The sequence below is a fragment of the Schistocerca americana genome, chromosome 3, assembly GCF_021461395.2.
Source record: "Schistocerca americana isolate TAMUIC-IGC-003095 chromosome 3, iqSchAmer2.1, whole genome shotgun sequence".
In the NCBI taxonomy this organism is placed as follows: domain Eukaryota; kingdom Metazoa; phylum Arthropoda; class Insecta; order Orthoptera; family Acrididae; genus Schistocerca; species Schistocerca americana.
Window position 1 is genome coordinate 333872518 of NC_060121.1, and position 18094 is coordinate 333890611.

At 39.2% G+C, this 18094-nt stretch overlaps 1 protein-coding gene across 1 annotated transcript in view; it reads left to right on the forward strand.

The window, feature by feature from the left end:
- The window catches only part of LOC124606719 (phosphoinositide 3-kinase regulatory subunit 4), a 200258-nt gene that overhangs the window by 138354 nt on the left and 43810 nt on the right, over positions 1–18094 (forward strand). The window contains exons 16-21 of the mRNA XM_047138749.1: positions 505–681; positions 877–1020; positions 1148–1248; positions 1345–1476; positions 2931–3028; positions 15084–15276. Coding sequence (XP_046994705.1) covers positions 505–681; positions 877–1020; positions 1148–1248; positions 1345–1476; positions 2931–3028; positions 15084–15276 — 845 coding nt within the window. The remainder of the gene's footprint in view (positions 1–504; positions 682–876; positions 1021–1147; positions 1249–1344; positions 1477–2930; positions 3029–15083; positions 15277–18094) is intronic.

The window sequence follows — 18094 nt, forward strand, 5'->3', positions numbered from 1 at the left end:
TGCAAGACCAAGAGATTGTGAAATTTGGATGGGAAGTCTTTCTCGTCTCTCATACAGGTGTGCACTTAGCACCACCGGTCTTTTGTTTGGGCCAATAAAAGGACCTCAATGTGGGATTCACTTTGAAGATGAGGCGGCTGTGAAAATATCTGTGCTTTGGTAGCAGGACTGTTTGTTTTACCTTTGTATTGAAAAGTCATAAGTTTTAAACCAATATTGTTGCATTTGAAAAAAAGAGAAAGAAATAAAGAAAGATAGATGAAGCATTACTTTTTGACTTTGCTCTTAATATATTCTTATATCTTTAGGATAGACAGGCTTAAGTATATAATCAATATGTAATCGTAGGAACACATACAAGGTGTATCAGATGTAGAGACTTTGTAACATTTGACACATTCTACGTCGCAATGAATTGTCATGCATATCATTCATGGAACTAATGCCTAAGTAGTCCACTAACTGTGTAGGCAACTAAAAAATGTTGGCTTTTACCATTCCCAGGTACTATTGCTAAATGCGCTGGTACCACCAATACCTCGACAAGTGTACGACGGAGTTTTGCGATGCTCTGATTTTGACTTGCTCAGTGAGGCATTACAAGAGAGGCATAACATGCGCAGCATGCTGCGGGCTGGCCATGTGCCTCAGCAGTCTGAGCTGCACCCATCTCTCAAGAACGTAAGCTAAATCATAATTGTTTTTCATTAATAGTTCTGTAATAAGTGATCAAAAGTACTTCAAAATGTCTCTGTGTAAATGAAATATGTTTTGAATTCTTTTTCTTACTCATGTTTGATAAAAACAACACAAAAGATTGTAAGCTGTCTTTCTACATTTGACTTCATTTGATGCTGAGATACAATATTTTCCCAGCTGTTCAGAAGACTGACCTCTGATGGCATGGATGAAACAGTAGAAGAGCAGCTTTTTGCTATGTTGCATCACTTGAATAAAATTCACCAACATCGTGTCACAGCTGAGGCAAGGATGGCTGAGCAAAAAGCCTCTGAAGGAAAGGTAGTTGTGTTTACTGTGCTGCTATTATTTAAGGGGGGGAAAAAACCTCGAAGTTCCTTTTAAGTGATAAGTATTTTTTGGGCCAGTCAAGGCATTAGAGTAATTTATGTAATTTGGAATGTTACAGATTGATTTATCAAGCCTCAAGAATCCAATTCTTTGCCACACGGTTCAGCTGAAACTAGATAACATTAGCAAGACAGACATTGCTGCTGCAGGAATTGCAAGGTAAGGAGAAGGGTTTCATCTGTGATTGAAAAGTATATTTCTGAACTGCATGCTCATCTTTACCTAATGAAAAGTAAATAACGTATTAATTTTTAGGAAAAAGCAGAGTATCAAGAAACCACCTGCTTTGGAGTCTCACATGACAACGATGAATGAAGAGTGGCAGACAATGTTTGGGACATCAGACCTACAAAGTCCTTCCACAAGATATTCTGATGGTGGGAGTATGTAAGTTGTTTTGGGATTTATTTCTTCGGGAATTGTTTATAGATTTGGTTCTTTTCATTATAATAAATTAAAATTCATAAGCTATAGAGTTCATGCCTATTCTTTTGTTTGAACCAAAATATTGTGACTGTTGTGGCTGTCTTGAGATATACTGAAATGCCAAAGTAAGATCCTTTCATTTGTGAGCTTAATGTGTTCCATGTGTATCTGTGTTATTTGAATGACTATCATGAGAGATCATAATGTGTTCCTTAAGTGAGTGTGCAGATGAAAGGAGGGGAGTGGGTGAAACGTAGCATATAGTGTAATTCTCCTGAATGCCACCAAAAGAATTTCCAAGCTTTGTGTTTTTATTTTATGTAAAAAAATATCGTTAACAGTGCCAAACAGTAGAAGGAATAATGGTAACCACTAGCCTTATAGATAAGGCTTTGACCAGTAGATGGGCATATGAACAAGATTGAACTCATAATTAAGCTTCCACTGTCATTCGTCAGATTTACAAGTGTAAAAAATACACACACACACACACACACGCACACATTGTCCTTGTGCTGAGTCAGGCTGAAGTTCTGGGATAATTTATCAAATTATACGTGTGTGTGTGTGTGTGTGTGTGTGTGTGTGTGTGTGTATATTTCTTTGTTTCTCTGTATGTATGGGGTGAACTGTGTTTTTTGCCTGTTGTCTGTTCATCTCAACTATGTGGTGAGTGGTTAACTCTTCTGTTGAGGATGTTGTAACTGAATGTTGTTACCAATTTAGCTCAAACATCCATGGTAGTGGAAAACTTGTTTCTACTTAGTTTGCGAAAAAGGTGGCTGTAAGCACATAGTTAAAATCCTCTTAACGCTTACTCGACAGGTCAGCACTAGAACATAAATGTGGCACCACGACAAGAAATAGTCAATAACATTTATTAATACTTGTGTACAAAATTGTACTTAACTTTGGAAACAGTTTGTTGCATGGCACTTGATCTCCTATAGCCAATAATTGAATCATAGATAATTTTTTGTTCTTCTAGGGGTCTATAGCCTCAGTATGTTTTAAGAAAGAAAACATGATCCAAACAGGCTGTAGTATATCTACTGTACATGCTGTTAGCTGATTTTGACTGTTAGTCATTTTCAAGCACTTATCACAAGCACAAGCGTCAGATCACATTTGACTAAATTTCCGGTACCTATGGAAAGGAATGCATTGCTTTTGTGCGTGTGTATGTGTGTGTGGTCTCATATTTTATTGTTAGATGAAGAAGGTAATATGGGTCATAGTGACTGGTAGTTAAGATGCAAAAATCTTTATGTGGTTTAAAATATTGTTATATGGGAATTGCTGGTTAGTATTTAACTTAAACTGTAACGTTGAAATAGATGTCATAATTAAATTTTCAGTACATTTTGTATAAGGCTTTAAGTTATGCTACCATTCTCTTCACATTTTAATTTCAGGTCTCCTCCAACAAGTAGCATGACAGGAGATGCCCAGTCATCGCCTCAGCACAGCATTGAAGCAGACCACAGTATTCATGAGCGGTCTTACATCCAATGTAATACATCTTACTGGGTACTTACTTGTTATGCAATTAGTTACATGTTAATGGTATTCCATGAGGTTTCCATTCAATTTCTCCGAAGCTACCACCATTTTTTCTAGTGTGTCCTGCTTTATAACCATAGTCTGAAAATTTGAGTGTTTCTTGTCTCTTAGTATAGGAAAGCACTACACTTTCTGAATTAACTGTTGCATTCATGACTGGTCCCCAAATATTTCTCACTTTTCAACACTGCCTTTTTTCGTTATGAATACTCACGATTTCCTGAAATAATTTGGTTGGTGTTCACAGTTGTGGACTGGACCCACCATTGGGTTCTGGTCTGCTGTGCCAATCCTTCTCCTTCACCTGGCAGTTATGCATAGAACTATAAGAGAGGCTGTTCTCCAACTAACATCACCAAATCAACAAATACGTCAGTTTAACTTTCATATTCTTCAATATTGTAAACGACACTTGACATTAACATCATTCAGAACACCAGATTAGTATTATAACTGCCAGAGCAGACAATGTTCTCTATGTGACAGATTGTCACTGTAAGTCCAAATCAACATCATTGGATTTTTGTGTGCAGAGAAGAAGCTGGTTGTGCATTCTTATCCATGGGCTGAGTTCACCTCTAGTATGGCACCAGTGTGAAGTAAGTGGCACCACATCACAGCAGGTGACAATGTTTAAAGACCAATACTACTCCCCAGACATAATGGTTTCCATGGATTACTCCATCTCTGCACAGAATTTCTCATATTTCCCACACATTGGGCTGTCCAGGCCTTTTGTCTAGCTTACATATTAAAAAACCTTGCAACATATTTTGTCAACTACGTTAAACCTTGTTTGTGACATGCTATTTGCTACAAAATAGCCTGTGACATTATACAAAAAACATCAGAAAGTTTGAGAAAAATTTCCAGCAACTGCCAAATTTGGAAAGTAATTGCAACAAGTTGCAAGAAACTGTTCCACCAACTCTCAGAAGCCACTTCTAGAAGTTGGTGAAACTTGTGGAAGTTGACTTGCTGGGGTGTTTCCACACCAAAGGAAATGCTGGGTCTACAGGTGACTTGTGGAAGTTTACTTGGTAAAGGTCACATGTCCTTAGAGATAGTGATAATAACATTTAGTTCTTTAATTTTAAATTCTGTCATTTTTGTTTAAATAACAGTTTTTGATTCCACTGTGCACCAGACTACAGGCAACTAGAGTTGTTTTTACTACTCACTAAATAGAGGAGCCACTGAGCAGTCGAAAAGCACGTAGAAAAGATGAGAAATTGCTCAGCTTTTGGCATAAATCTTCCTTCTGAGCTAAAACATGCTCCCATGCATACGTACAGGCACGTGCACGCAGCACTCACACACACCCCCACAACCCACCTGCCCACTTACACACACACACACACACACACACACACACACACACAAGCATGCACACACACGAAACCACTGATGTCTACCAATGCTGTGGCTCAATCACTCTCATTTACTACCCCTTCATGGCCGTAGACACCTGTGACAGCAACCACTGCACTTCATTCTTTGTGGGTATCACAATGAGTGAACTACCCTTTCAAATGAGTGGCCACCACCAAAGCCCAACTAAATCCCCAGTCTCTCAGCATGCTGAAATGTAATGTTGTTAACGTCAAGTTTCGTAACCCATACTATTTGGATGTCATCTTCTTCCCAAGATTCCATATTTTCAAAATTGCATGTATGGTGGAAGTTATCCTTTCGTCATAGCCTCTGTTTGTGCAACACCACTATCCTCAGTGACCCTGGTTCAATCTCTACAACTCCGTACCCTTCACCTATCTTCCCTTACTCCCTCGCAATTAGTTTCCGGTCATTCAATTCTCCTGCCTTCACATCACACTCTTGCTCTCCATTAGCTTTCTACCCCCCCCCCCCCCCCCTTACCTTCCCCAACATAACTTTTACTTATCTTTTTCTCTGGATCATCCCTTTTGCCCCAGTACTTCCCATTTATCGCATGACTCTTCTATTTTTCCACCATCCACCTCTTTTAAAATCACTACTCATTCCATTTAAGTGCCAGCTTTGGTAGATAGTAGTGGTTTTGTGAGTGAGGTGTGCATGTTGGTTAGTTCTGAAGAAGGGTATTGTTAGAAAGAAAGCAGTTTTCTGTCTTTTGTACATGGGTGTCTAGTGCTCAGCACGACCCCTATTTGGTGTGTACCGATCCATCCTCATACATGTATTATATTCCATTCTGGATTTTACCTAATTCTAATTAATTAATTAACCAACTGAGTAAATAAGTAAACTACCTCTGGAATTTCAAGCATGCCCTTATGTATCAAAAGCTAACTTATTTTCTCCATATAGCAACAGAAAAATCCAGAATATTTGCTGGAAACAATAAAAAAAAAAAACTAAGAACTATATGTAACTAAATACCAATGTGTAAATTGGTTTTTAATTTTTACAAGTTTCTAATGATATATTTCTTCTTTCTTGATCTTCTTTTGCTGCTTTCATTTTTCCTGTAGTGCACTCTGTCATCCAAATGTTGAGAGGGTATGTTTCTGCATTGGTACACCTGAAAAGATGAGGAACCATTTTATTCCCCATAATGCAATCATTTTTCAGAGTCATAGTATTATCAAATCATGGGGGTGTTCAATATATATTCTTTGTGCCCACATACATACCTTTTAAAATAACCTTACAATAATGGTATTTGTCTGGATGTAGTATTGGCATGACGTGCAATTTTACAACTTTTTACAACACATCATGTTATTCGTCCAAGGACTTCTTCATCACTTCAAGGACTACATAGTATTTTGTGATAAATCCAAGTTTCAAATGCCATTAACTGATTTACAGTATTTAATACTCAAACAGCAATCTGAACCTAACATATAGCCGCTTGTACCAGGCCTCTACAGAGAAACAGTGGAGAATATATGTTGTTAGTGTACTACTGTTTTTCCATGATAAGTTGACTTTCGGGAACAGGCGTGCCCCCGTATTGTGGCTGCTGAGGGGCGAGGAGCAGTGAGTGGAAGGCAGCATCAGCTGCTTGTAGCAGTGCTGGCATCTCTTCCTGTGTTTTATGCTCAACATGGAATCGAAGGCAGCACTGATAGAAATATCATCCATTTAACTGACACTTCCATCGGTGGCCATTTCCATTATTCCATCTCATGTGCAATACTCATGCTTCAGTTGCTGCACTTTCCTGCAGTAACTTTGTTAGTCATGTGCTGTAATTGAAAGGAAAGCAGCACTAAGAAGATTCTGTAGTCTTTCTTTGACAAGTCGCCAGTGACATTGTCCTCCCTGAAGTTGTGTTTTATTTTGGCCCATACCAGTTCTATCAGATTTAGATTGCAGTTTCCTTTATTTTAGAAAACAGTTCAGCCTTTCTCACTGAGTCATTGCAGCTTATTTGTCTGTCTCGCAGTCATTCTGACATTGTAATCTTGAAATAATATTTATTAAGCATTGTGTTGAACTTTCTGCTGTGGTATGGCACATTATCCCCACAAAGAATTTAGTGGAATATTAGGAACCACCATATCCGCATCTCCCCCTCTCGTCCGCTGGTTTTGTACGCTTCAAGAAGTTCGCAAGTTAATGGAAACAGTTTCTTGCATGAAATTTCCTGTCAAATTGACACTGAGTACAAGACCAGGTTTCCAGGTTTGAGCCCCCATTTGGCACACAGTTTTAATTTGTCAGGAAGTTTCAAATCAGCGCACACTCTGCTCCAGGGTGAAAATTTGTTCTAGTTTCTTTTACCTTCCTGTAAGTGCTTTCCAAATTTGTCATTTTGTGGAAGTTTTTCACAAACATGCAGAAGTTATGTGCAATCAATACCAGTGCAAAAATATCAGTGTTGAAAAGGAGAATGGCACAAAGACAGATGGTCTAAAACAAATGCACCACTAGAACCCCTGAAGACATATAATTGGCACTGCCAGTCAGGAATTGTGAAATGAATTTACCAATCAATTTGCATCACCAGAAGAGAAAGTAGAATGGCTGTACAGAAATCTTTAAGTTTTAGATGATTTTTTAATGTTACTGTAAACATAAATGAATAACATTTTTGATAAAAGTAGTAAATACTGCTTGCAAAAATTGGAGATTAATTAAAAAGCAGTCTCTTGGTGATATATTGTGCTGCACCTTTGTTTCCTAATGTCAAATATTTGATTATATATTACACAAGAGATGTTCAAAATTTGTATACAGCATCCTCAAAGTATTTAATCTAAGCGAAGTTTCCAGAGTTTACTTAAATGAGTAGTGTTTCTTGGTAACATAAATATATACTCTAAAATTTTTTATTTATTTTTTTGATTTTTATGTTTCATCATAGTTTTTATTCATTAATAATAATAAAACAACAGTGGTGAGTGCTCAGGTATTTAAGAAAACTGCGCTTCTGCAACAAGTACTTGCAGAAATCTGTTGAAATAAACTTGCGCTAGTGACGACTTGAGGAATTCAACTTGAGTAAGTAGACACCTCAGCAGGTGCTTATAGAAGTTACTTGCTAAGGGGGACAAGCCTTTCGTAATACTTGGCATCTAGGGGCAATTAGACTTTGGCAGCATTCGGAGACAAATGAATATGAGGGTTGGAACTTAAATAGTGGCAACTATTTTTTCACAACCAATGCAAAAGAGTTACATGTTTACACCTGTTACTGTCCTTCAAAGTAGTCACCAGCATTGCGTAAAACCTGTTGCCAGTGATGTGGAAGGTGTAGTATAACGTTAGCAGAGCCTGTTCTGTTGATAATGTGAATGGAGTTGTCTACTGCCTGTCGAATCCCTGGAACAGTTCTGAAGCGAATACCATGAAGTAGTTCCTTTATCTTTGGAATCAAATCAAAGTCACAAGGACTTAAGTCTGGGGAGTAAGGTGGATGGTACAATACTTCCCAGTCCCATCGACCAAACAGAGCAGCCATAGGCATGCGCTGTATGCGCCCACGCATTGTCGTGCAAAATGGTGGGTGGGTTGCACAGAAAGTGTCACTGCTTCTTCCACAAAGCTGGTCGCAGCAAAAACAAACAAAAACGATCAATATTGACCCAACTCTGTTGTTCCTGTTTTAAAAACATAGTGACACCGATACGTTAGATCGCTCACTCACAAGAGACTGTGTTTTCCTCGATTGTGCACATGCTGGTGATGTGGGATGGGCGAGTCCATTTGCTCTTAGGTATGGTAGGTACATCAACAATGTGTGCTATTAGCGACAATAGTACATTCCATTGCATAGTGTCTCCACAGCAGTGTTGCCACTAAGTTCCAACCTGCGTATCTTTCAAGTAGAGCTGATTATGACAGCACCAGTGAAATCGTCTAGTTATCATGGCCAAATAGTACATGTCTCCATAACCATCTTCTAATTTACCACACCAACAGTATTTTTAACTTTAATAGAATGTAAATTTAAAACACTAATTTGAAAGAGCCAGAGTGGTAACCTTATTTTTTTTATTTCCTATTGTGTTTGTGTATTATTGAGGCAATTCGAGGAAAGCTTGATATTGTTTCTGTACCCCATTTCCCTCCTCCTCTATAAGGCATATTGAAATTGTTTGTGTGAAGTCTGGATAAATACGCTGATGGGGGGGACACAACACCAAGAAGGAGTTGTTCAACGTAGGCGAAATTTGGTAGGCATGTTTCTACATCTGAAAGACTTTGTCTATTCAGATTTCATGCCAGTCACATAAGAGTGGAGCTGTAAGGATACAAATCAGGTTTGCTTTAAATACTTGCTGTAATGGTTGTGATCATTAGGTACCTTTGAGATTGGATGTAGTGATTTGATATTAGTCAAGAATGCATTTAAGGCAACAAAGACATCAATATCAACATGTCACAAAGTTTGAATGTGGTCATTTAATAGGGCTACCAGAAGCTAGATGTTCCTTGTGCGATATTGCAGGAGGACTTGGCAGGAATGTAGCCACTGTATATGATTGCTGGCAGTGGTGCTCACGTGAATGTATGCTTCCAAAAAGACCAGGCTCCAGACGGCCATATGCCACTACTGAGAGGGAAGACCATCGTGTTCAGCATGTAGCTCTAGCACATTGTACTGCATCTGCAGCAGTAATTTAAGCAGCAGTTGACACAAGAGCGACACAACAAACTGTTACACATCAGTTAGTTCAAGGACAGCTCTGAGCCAGATGCCCTGTAATATGGCTCCACTGACCTCGAACCACTACCATTTGTGACTTCAGGTGAGAGCTCAATGGAGGGCAGGGTGGAGATCTGTTGTGTTTTCTGATGAAAGCTGGTTCTGCCTCAGTGCCAATGATGGCCGTTTGTTGGTATGGAGGAGGCCAGTTATCCATGATCTTGCAAAGTTACATGTGCTGCCTAGACAAATATGCTCCTGAAATTTCGTTACTGTACATTAATTATATTTTGGTGTAGTGAATTTTTACATCAGTTTTGGGTTGAGATATTATGTACTTTATTTCAGTCTTTGTTAACTAACTTTTATTCACCAATCGTGCTATTATTACTTCTAATGCAAGAATTTTAAATTATTATTATTATTAATTTTTAATTGCATTTGAGGTGCCTGTTAACTAATAGAACCACTTGAGGAGAAAAAAAATGTCTGTTTAGTCACCACCTACTTTGAATCTAATACACAGGGTGTCCCAAGAGAAATGGTCAGTATTCAGCTGTATGACAGGAGCCTTCATTCACAGAAAAAATTCTAGTGAACATTGAGTCTACAATACATGCCCTAAGAGCTTTGAGCACTTCATCTTTGGTACTAAGAAATAAATCTCTTCTATTGCAAGCTATTTGCTTTGTATATTTTGAGAGGTGGTATAGTCCAATCCACAAACAATGGCAGTTTGCACATGTTGAGGTGCTAACAAGAATGGCATTGTAGACAATTCCAAGTGGCAGTTGCGGTATGTGCATGCCCAAGCTTTCTGCTTGAAGGAAGCGTGTATCCTGCAAATTATGTCTCTCGCTTGCTTATGCAGAATTTATCACTCATCGCCACCATCAGCAATGACATCTTACAACAAATGACATATAAATTCACTAAACAACTTGTTACTATCAAGTTTAATTCTCATATTAGCTACAGCATTCAGAGCAGAGTGCTCAGAACACTACTGAACATTCCTTGGCTGTCAGCATATGCATGACGTAGGTGTACAGAACAAGGCTAAACTCAGCTGCCATTGTTCGTGACTCCTATTACAGTATGGACCAAAAGGTGAAAAAAAGTCTAGTAAACATAGGCTCTAGAATGCATATTTTAAGAACTGTGAATACTTGTTCATCTTCACTAATGTGAAACACATCTCTTCTACTGAACAAGTGCTCATAGCTCTTAAGGTAAGATAGGTCAGGAGGGTAGTTAGTTGCATATCTGGGTTTCTATCTGTGCTTTTTGTTCAGCTAAGTTAGCAGTACTAGGATGGGTAGGATGTGCATATGCTATGTGAGGACCCCGGAAGAGCTGGTCACAGTTCACGACCAGCTGAATATGCTTTTGGCTACAGTCAGTCACCTTCTTGGGTTCTGCTGCTGAGGCACCTCCTTGTGTTCCCAACGCAATGGATTTGCTCCCATGGCAGGGTGGATGGCGGATGGTAAAGCGTTTGCGTCACACAACGCAGTAGTCCTATGTGGAGATTGGCCATCTGGCCTTGCCTGTTCGCCCTATGAGTGGACAGGTGGCCATTCCTTCAGCAGGCACACAGGGGTAGGATTTTGCTAGTTACTTGGAGCTCCAGCATTAGGTGTGTTATGGAGCCCCTTAGGGAAATAGTGTTCAGGACCGGAAAGAAAGCCGATGTGCACTTGGTATGTCTGCCGGGGCCCTCATCCGAGATGTGGAAGAGACCTTGCCTACAACTATTGAGCATGCAGTGTGCAGTTGTTTGCAAGTTGCGGCTCATATCGGCACCAACAACACCTGCCTCTTTGGTTGTGAGGCCATTCTCAGGCCATACAGGCAGCTGATGGAAATGATGAAGGTTAATGGCCACATGTGCGGGGAGCAAGCAGAGCTCGGAATTTAGAGTGTTGTTCCCAGAGTTGATCAGGGCTCTGTTATTTGGAGCAGAGTGGAGGGTCTCAACGAAAGGCTCTGTTGACTTTGTGAAAGTTGTGGTTGCAGATTTATGGACCCATGTTACAGGGTGGGGAATTTAGGAATACCCTTCATAGGTCAGGGGTCCACTACACAAAGGAAGCAGCTACTTGTGTAGCACAGTACTTATGGTGTGTATATAGGATTTTTGTAAGCTAGGCGGTAGTTAGAGGTACCCTGACTACACGCATGTAATGAAAGCAGAATGCATTCAGAGTAATGACACTTTGAATTCAAAATTTTATTAGTAAATTGTTGAAATATTCATAACAAAGTTCCCTAATTTAGTGCCCTCCAGGAAATTTCCACACTCAGATTATTCTCAGGACCAAAGCTGACTAAACCCAAAGTAGAAAGTAATGTGATGTTTAGTGATTCATGGAACATACCGTATTTACTCGAATCTAAGCCACATTTTTTTCCGGTTTTAGTAATCCAAAAAACCACCTGCGGCTTAGAATCGAGTGCAAAGTAAGCGGAAGTTCTGAAAAATGTTGGTAGGTGCCGCCACAACTAACTTCTGCTGTCGAATATATGTAGCACTACACAGGCACCCTTTGCAGACACAAATATAAATACTGGCGCCAAAACCTCTGCGTCAGTAAATAAATTTAAAAAAAAGGTGGAAGACGAGCTTTTGTCTCCGCCCCGAGTTTCGACCACTGCATTTTCATACATTATCCAACAAAGGAAATACAAATTTCGTATTGTTCATCTTTGAATGTTGCAGCATTTCAGTGTACTACGAAAATCCGACTGGCAAGACTGGGATGTCTGTCAATATGGGAAACTCTATGTTCTGAATTTTTTTCCTACCTGTGAGAAGAGATGGTTGCTAATAGGAACTTTTATGAATTGTGAATCACATGCAGTATTGTCTGCACCATAAGAATAATACGAATATAAAAATTTTGTCCTGTATTATTTTGTGTTTGCAGCTATCTCATTTAAATCCTGTCTGCCTAATAAACTACGAAACTAGAGTGAGATAACAGGAAACGCGGAAGAATACACATATCATGTCATGTTTATATTCCTATTATTCTTAAGCTTGTTAGTGATACAGTCAGAAATGAAGCACGGCAATTGACTAGATTTTTAAATCTAGGATGACTCTAATTTCGGTTGAGAATGTTATGCACTAAAAGAGGCGTCTGCAAAGATTTTCAAACGGAGAAAAATTTTTGCTGAACTCTCGTTCAGAACATCTTCTATAATACGCAGTCTATTATTTGGTTCTTGTTGATCATTATCAAACAAAGCAGCAGTGTAAGGAACAACAAATAGCAGTCTCTTGCCATTGTTTTTTTTTTAAGCGGCGGCACCGTGCGCAAAAGCAAGCCGAGTGGCGACAGGCCATAAACACTCTTTATCATAAAGCGACAAACAATGCATGGCACAATACAGTACTGCATTTTCAGCTTAGAGTGATGTAAATGCCTATAACAAAGAGAACGGCACTTATCAGATCAAAGAAAAATAAGCAATCAATTCAAACCAGATGAAGCACGTGAAAAAGGAAGGGTACCCCTATAAATACAGACGGAGCGCCTGACGCATAGCAATGGCTGGCTACCTGGTAAAGCTTAACTGCTAAGCTTACGACTCGAACCAAACTACTGTAGCTGTATCATCATTCATTCGACCTAAATTATGTGTCATATTATAATGGACCAACTTTGTTTCGATTTGGAGGTGCAGCCTAAAACTTCTCTCTCACCTTGAATTTCGAGTCTCAAATTTCAGGTGCAGCTTAGATTGAATGCGGCTTAGGTTCGAGTAAATACGGTATATCGAAAAGATGATTAGACGCCATAGGAGGGGGTGTGTCTCTGAAAGCATCACTAATGTGAAACTCAGCCTGCCCTTTTCTTACATGACATCTTGCAAACTATGGGTGAAGGGCAACAGGCACATTTCATATTCCTAGATTTCCAAAAAGTATTTGACATGGTGCCCCACTGCAGACTGTTGACAAAGGCACGAGCATACGGAATTGGTTCCCAGACATATGAGTGACTCAAGAACTTCTTAAGTAACAGAATCCAGTACATAACTCCTCAATGGCGAGTGTTCATCAGAGACAAGGGTATCATTAGGAGTGCCCCAGGTAATTGTGACAGGACCGCTGGTATTTTCTATATACATATATGAATTGGCAGATGGATGAACAGCAATCTATGGCTGTTTGCTGATCATGCTATGACATACAGGAAGGTGTAGTTGTTGAGTGACTGTATTGAAGATACGAGATAAAATTTATGGTTGGTGTGATGAATGGCAGATAGCCCTAAAAGTAGAAAAATATGAGTTAATTCAGATGAGTAGGAAAAACAAACTCATAATTTTCGAATACAGCATTTGTTGTCTGCTGCTTGACTTAGTCATGTTGTTTAAATATGTAGGCATAACATTGCAAAGTGATGTGAAATGGAATACGCATGTAAGGATTGTAGTGGGAAAGGCTAATGGTCTTCTTCAGTTTATTGGGAGAATTTTAAGGACGTGTGGTTCACCTGTAATGTAGACTGGATTTAGGATACTAGTGTGACCCATTCTTGCGCATTGCTCGAATGTTTAGGATCTACACTAGATCAGATTGAGGGAAGACATCAAAGCAATTCAGAGGCAGGATGCTAGATGTGTTACCAGTATTTTCAATCAACATGCAAGTATTACGAAGACGGTTCAGGAACTCAAATGGGACTCCCTGGAGGGAATGTGACATCCTTTTTAAGGAACATTGTTGAGAAAATTAGAGAACTGGCATTTGAAGCTGACTCCAGAATGATTCTACTGTGTCCAATGCACATTTTGTGCAAGACAACAAAGGTAAGAGAAGAGAAGTTAGGGATCATATAGAGGCATATAGTCACTCACTTTTCCCTTGCTATATTTGTGAGTGAAACTGGAAAGGAAATGAGTAGTACTGGTAAGGGTACCCTTTGCCGTGCACCGTATGATTGATTGTGGAGTATGTGTGTAGATTTAGATGTAGATTTTAGAGCCCATTTTCACTAGACAATTTTTTGCAATATGGAAAGCAAAGAGCTTGCAGCAGAAGAGATACGTTTCACAGTATCAAAGATGAAGTAATGCTCATAGCTCTGAAGGTATCCTTTTTAGAGCCCTTGATTACTGGACTATTTTGCCGGCCGAAGTGGCCGTGCGGTTAAAGGCGCTGCAGTCTGGAACCGCAAGACCGGTACGGTCGCAGGTTCGAATCCTGCCTCGGGCATGGATGTTTGTGATGTCGTTAGGTTAGTTAGGTTTAACTAGTTCTAGGGGACTAATGACCTCAGCAGTTGAGTCCCATAGTGCTCAGAGCCATTTGAACCATTTTTACTGAACTATTTTGCTTTGAATTATCATTCCTGTCAGATCTCTGAATACTACCATTTTTCGTGACCACCGTGCATAGTGAAAGCTATTGTCTGGGGTTTATTTTCTTTAGTGTTTGTGTCACAGGCACTTGTCTTTATGTACTGCTGTTGTATGCAGTGATCCCAGCATTTGCCAGTAACTGTTTGGCAGTCCTGCTGTGTTGTAAACCAGCTGCCCATAAATCCCATTAGAGTATTCTGTCTTTGGAACTTTTTTCGGTTTTTCTGAACCATCCCTATTTGCCTTCATCCTGTGACATTGCAGACAGTTCAACACAACTGTAACACAAGTATCTGTCTTTGCACTGGAGTAATTAACTCAAAATTAAACTATACATCTAGAATATTTTCTCGCGTAGTTGCACAGTTGCCAAATAATGCATTCACCAAAATGTGTCAACATTGCAGCAATTTGTCATTTAATGAATGTGTGCATCACTTCATCTAATAGAAACTACGGCAGTTACATTGTAAAAGTACTAATCATGTTCATTCATTTCTTGGATAAAACACACTACAAACATGTTTCACAGATCGATGTGCGCCTTGCCGTTTGGAGTTGAGACAGTTGACAGCAAGGCGTCAGGAACTCCACCGTGTAGCACTTCAGGGACGTGAACAACTTGACGAGCAGGAAGTATGGGAACCACCACTGTTACCTCCAACCTGGAGACTGCGGGGTGCACTTGTAGCACATCTGCATGAGCACCGTGGTGCTGTCAACAGGTGAGAGGAGACTGATTCTGTGTAGGGCATGGTGTGATATAATAACAAGGTGTAAGTCAGTAGTTTAAGATGCATAACGATTATACATTTCATAAATATTGACCCCTGCTTTCATCGCATAATGAGCATCAGTGTACACACCTTTTCCAAATCGGGGAAGTTTCTTCTTTCATTTGATATGTAAATATCATATATTGGTTGGAAAGGGGGCAACATATGTGGAAATAAATATTTGAAACTATGCTTTTTTTGGGGCATTTTTTGAAAACATCTACTGTGATGGGCTAGTGTTGGTACACAGTTTAAAGGTGTAACAGTTCTGGTAAGTAATACACATGCTGTCATTCATTGGCATGAGATAGTTCCCATGATAGAATTTTTTACTGTGTACTCGTGTGAGAACATGCATCAACTATGGAGTTGAGAGAGGTTCACTGATGAGAGAGTTTGCTTATTATAAGGCCAAAATGAAGTGGTTCCATATCACCGTCAGCAAAGAAAAATGCTGATTTTCTCAGTATTAGCAAAAGTATGGTTAAATGCATTTCAAAGATATTTTGAGAATCTTCAAGTGTTTTTTTTCTTTTTCTTTTTCTTTTTTCTTTTTGTAAAAAAGAAGGTTCTGGTAGATGACAGAAGTTAGTATTAGATGAGTTTTCACAGGTGTGGGAAGTCCATGCTTCAATGTGGAATAGTGTGCAAATGAAGTAGAAGGCTGTCATTTTTCGAATGAACAACATTGTGACATGTCGTCTGGAAACTGAGCGTCAGATTCAAAAAGTTCAACTAAAAGCTTCTGCTGATTGAAAGTAATTGAATAGCTGAAAAAAGGCTGAAAGCTATTGAGGGGAATAAAAATATTGATCCTATACAAAGTGGACTATTTATTACACCGATGAAATTTGGTGTGGTGCAGATCATTCCAGAAAGTTTGGATAACAGGATCAAAAATTTCTGTATGCATATAAAAATGAATATGATTATCTCTAAGTAATTGCTGAAGAGTGGAATGGCTGAAATAGTGGGATTCAAACACTGTCTGGTCCTGGAAAGAGAATTATGGTGTGCCACATTGGAAGTGAAGATGAGGTTATGCAAAATGCTAACTAATGTTTTATTGGGCACAAACTGGTGCAGATTCCATTCTGAGAGCAGTAGAAGTCAATACAAAGAGTGTTTCAGTAGTGCTCTTGAAACGTTACCCAATCAATATGTTACTGCTGTAGATCAGTTACAAATAATAAATCCAGTGTTGTGAAATCCACCTATGAAATGAATTAGAAGAAGCATCCAATTATTGAATGACCGAAAACATTAATCTAGAATTTGCATTTAATGTCACATTGTAGAGGAATTTACAGGTTTACAGGAACATGCGTGACAGCATTACAGTCACAAGAATTCTTTGAAGCGGTTATTGCACTTGGGGCTTTTTCATGAAGAAAATAAAATGAGAAGTTAAGGTACAGGGTGACAATTATTGAACTATACAAAAAAAAAGTAAATTAGTTACAAACTACAGCGTGCACACTATTTAACATGTAAACGTCACTACAGATATTTGGATTTATGTTATGACATGTTTGATATGCCTGCCATCATTGGCATTGATGTGGTGCAGACGAATAGCGAAATTCTGCTTGACCGATTGAAGTGTTGTTATACTAATGCTGTCGATGACCTCCTGAATGGCTGTTTTCACCTCAGCAATGGTTTTGGTGTTATTACTCTGCCAAAAAAGGAGTTGCATGTGTCCAGAACTGGAGAATATGACAGCCAGTTGAGGCCCATGCCAGTGGTCTCTGGGTACCCTAGAGCCAGAATGTGGTCACTAAAGTGCTCCTCCAAGACATAAAACACTCTCCTGCTTCAATGGGGTTGAGCTCCATCTTGCATGAACCATATCTTGTCGAAATCAGGGTCACTTTTGATAATGGGGGTGAAATCACCTTTCAAAACCTTCACGTACCGTTGTAAGTCACCGTGCCATCAAAGAATATTGCACCAATTACTCTGTGACTGGACTTTGCACACCACACAGACACCTGTTGAGGGTGAAGAGACTTCTCAATGGTGAAATGCAGCTTCTCAGTCCCCCAAATTCACCAATTTTACTTATTGACGAACCCAGTCAAATGAAAGTGGGCTTCAGTGCTAAACCAAGCAATAATGCGCATACTAATTACCATCATGCCACAGGGCCAATTTTGCAGTCTGAATGTCCTAACACAAACCGTTCAGAAGTTATGACAATTTAATTTCCTGCCACAGGGCCAACTTTGCAGTCTGAACGTCCTAACACAAACTGTTCGGAAGTTATGACGATTTAATTTCAAACAGTTCAATAATTGTAACCTTGTAAATGATAATTTACAGCTGTGCAGCTCCGCTCTACAAAGAATTCCCCAAACTGTTCAGAGGAGATCAGTGATTCATGTACACAGATCATCTGTGCTCAAAGAGGTCACTGTCTTGACGTGGTAACAGAACAAATGCTGATTCAAATTGACACTACGATAGCAATGAGACCTCAGGCAGCAGCAAAAAGGATTAATGTAACTTCCTCCCCAATTCACTATTATGTCATGAAATATATATTCCAGCCCATTGCTTCACATCATAGATAGAATTTTCATTCACATTACAAATTGACAACACATTTCATTATTCATTTAGTGAGTATTGTTTATATATTAAGTGTTCATAAACAATTTCCCATGTTACTGTTTCTCGAAATCCAGATCCTTGGTATCTACCAGTGACTGCCAAGAAATGTAGCAATGCTGTTTGGGAACACAAAGACAAATTTGCCAGTTTT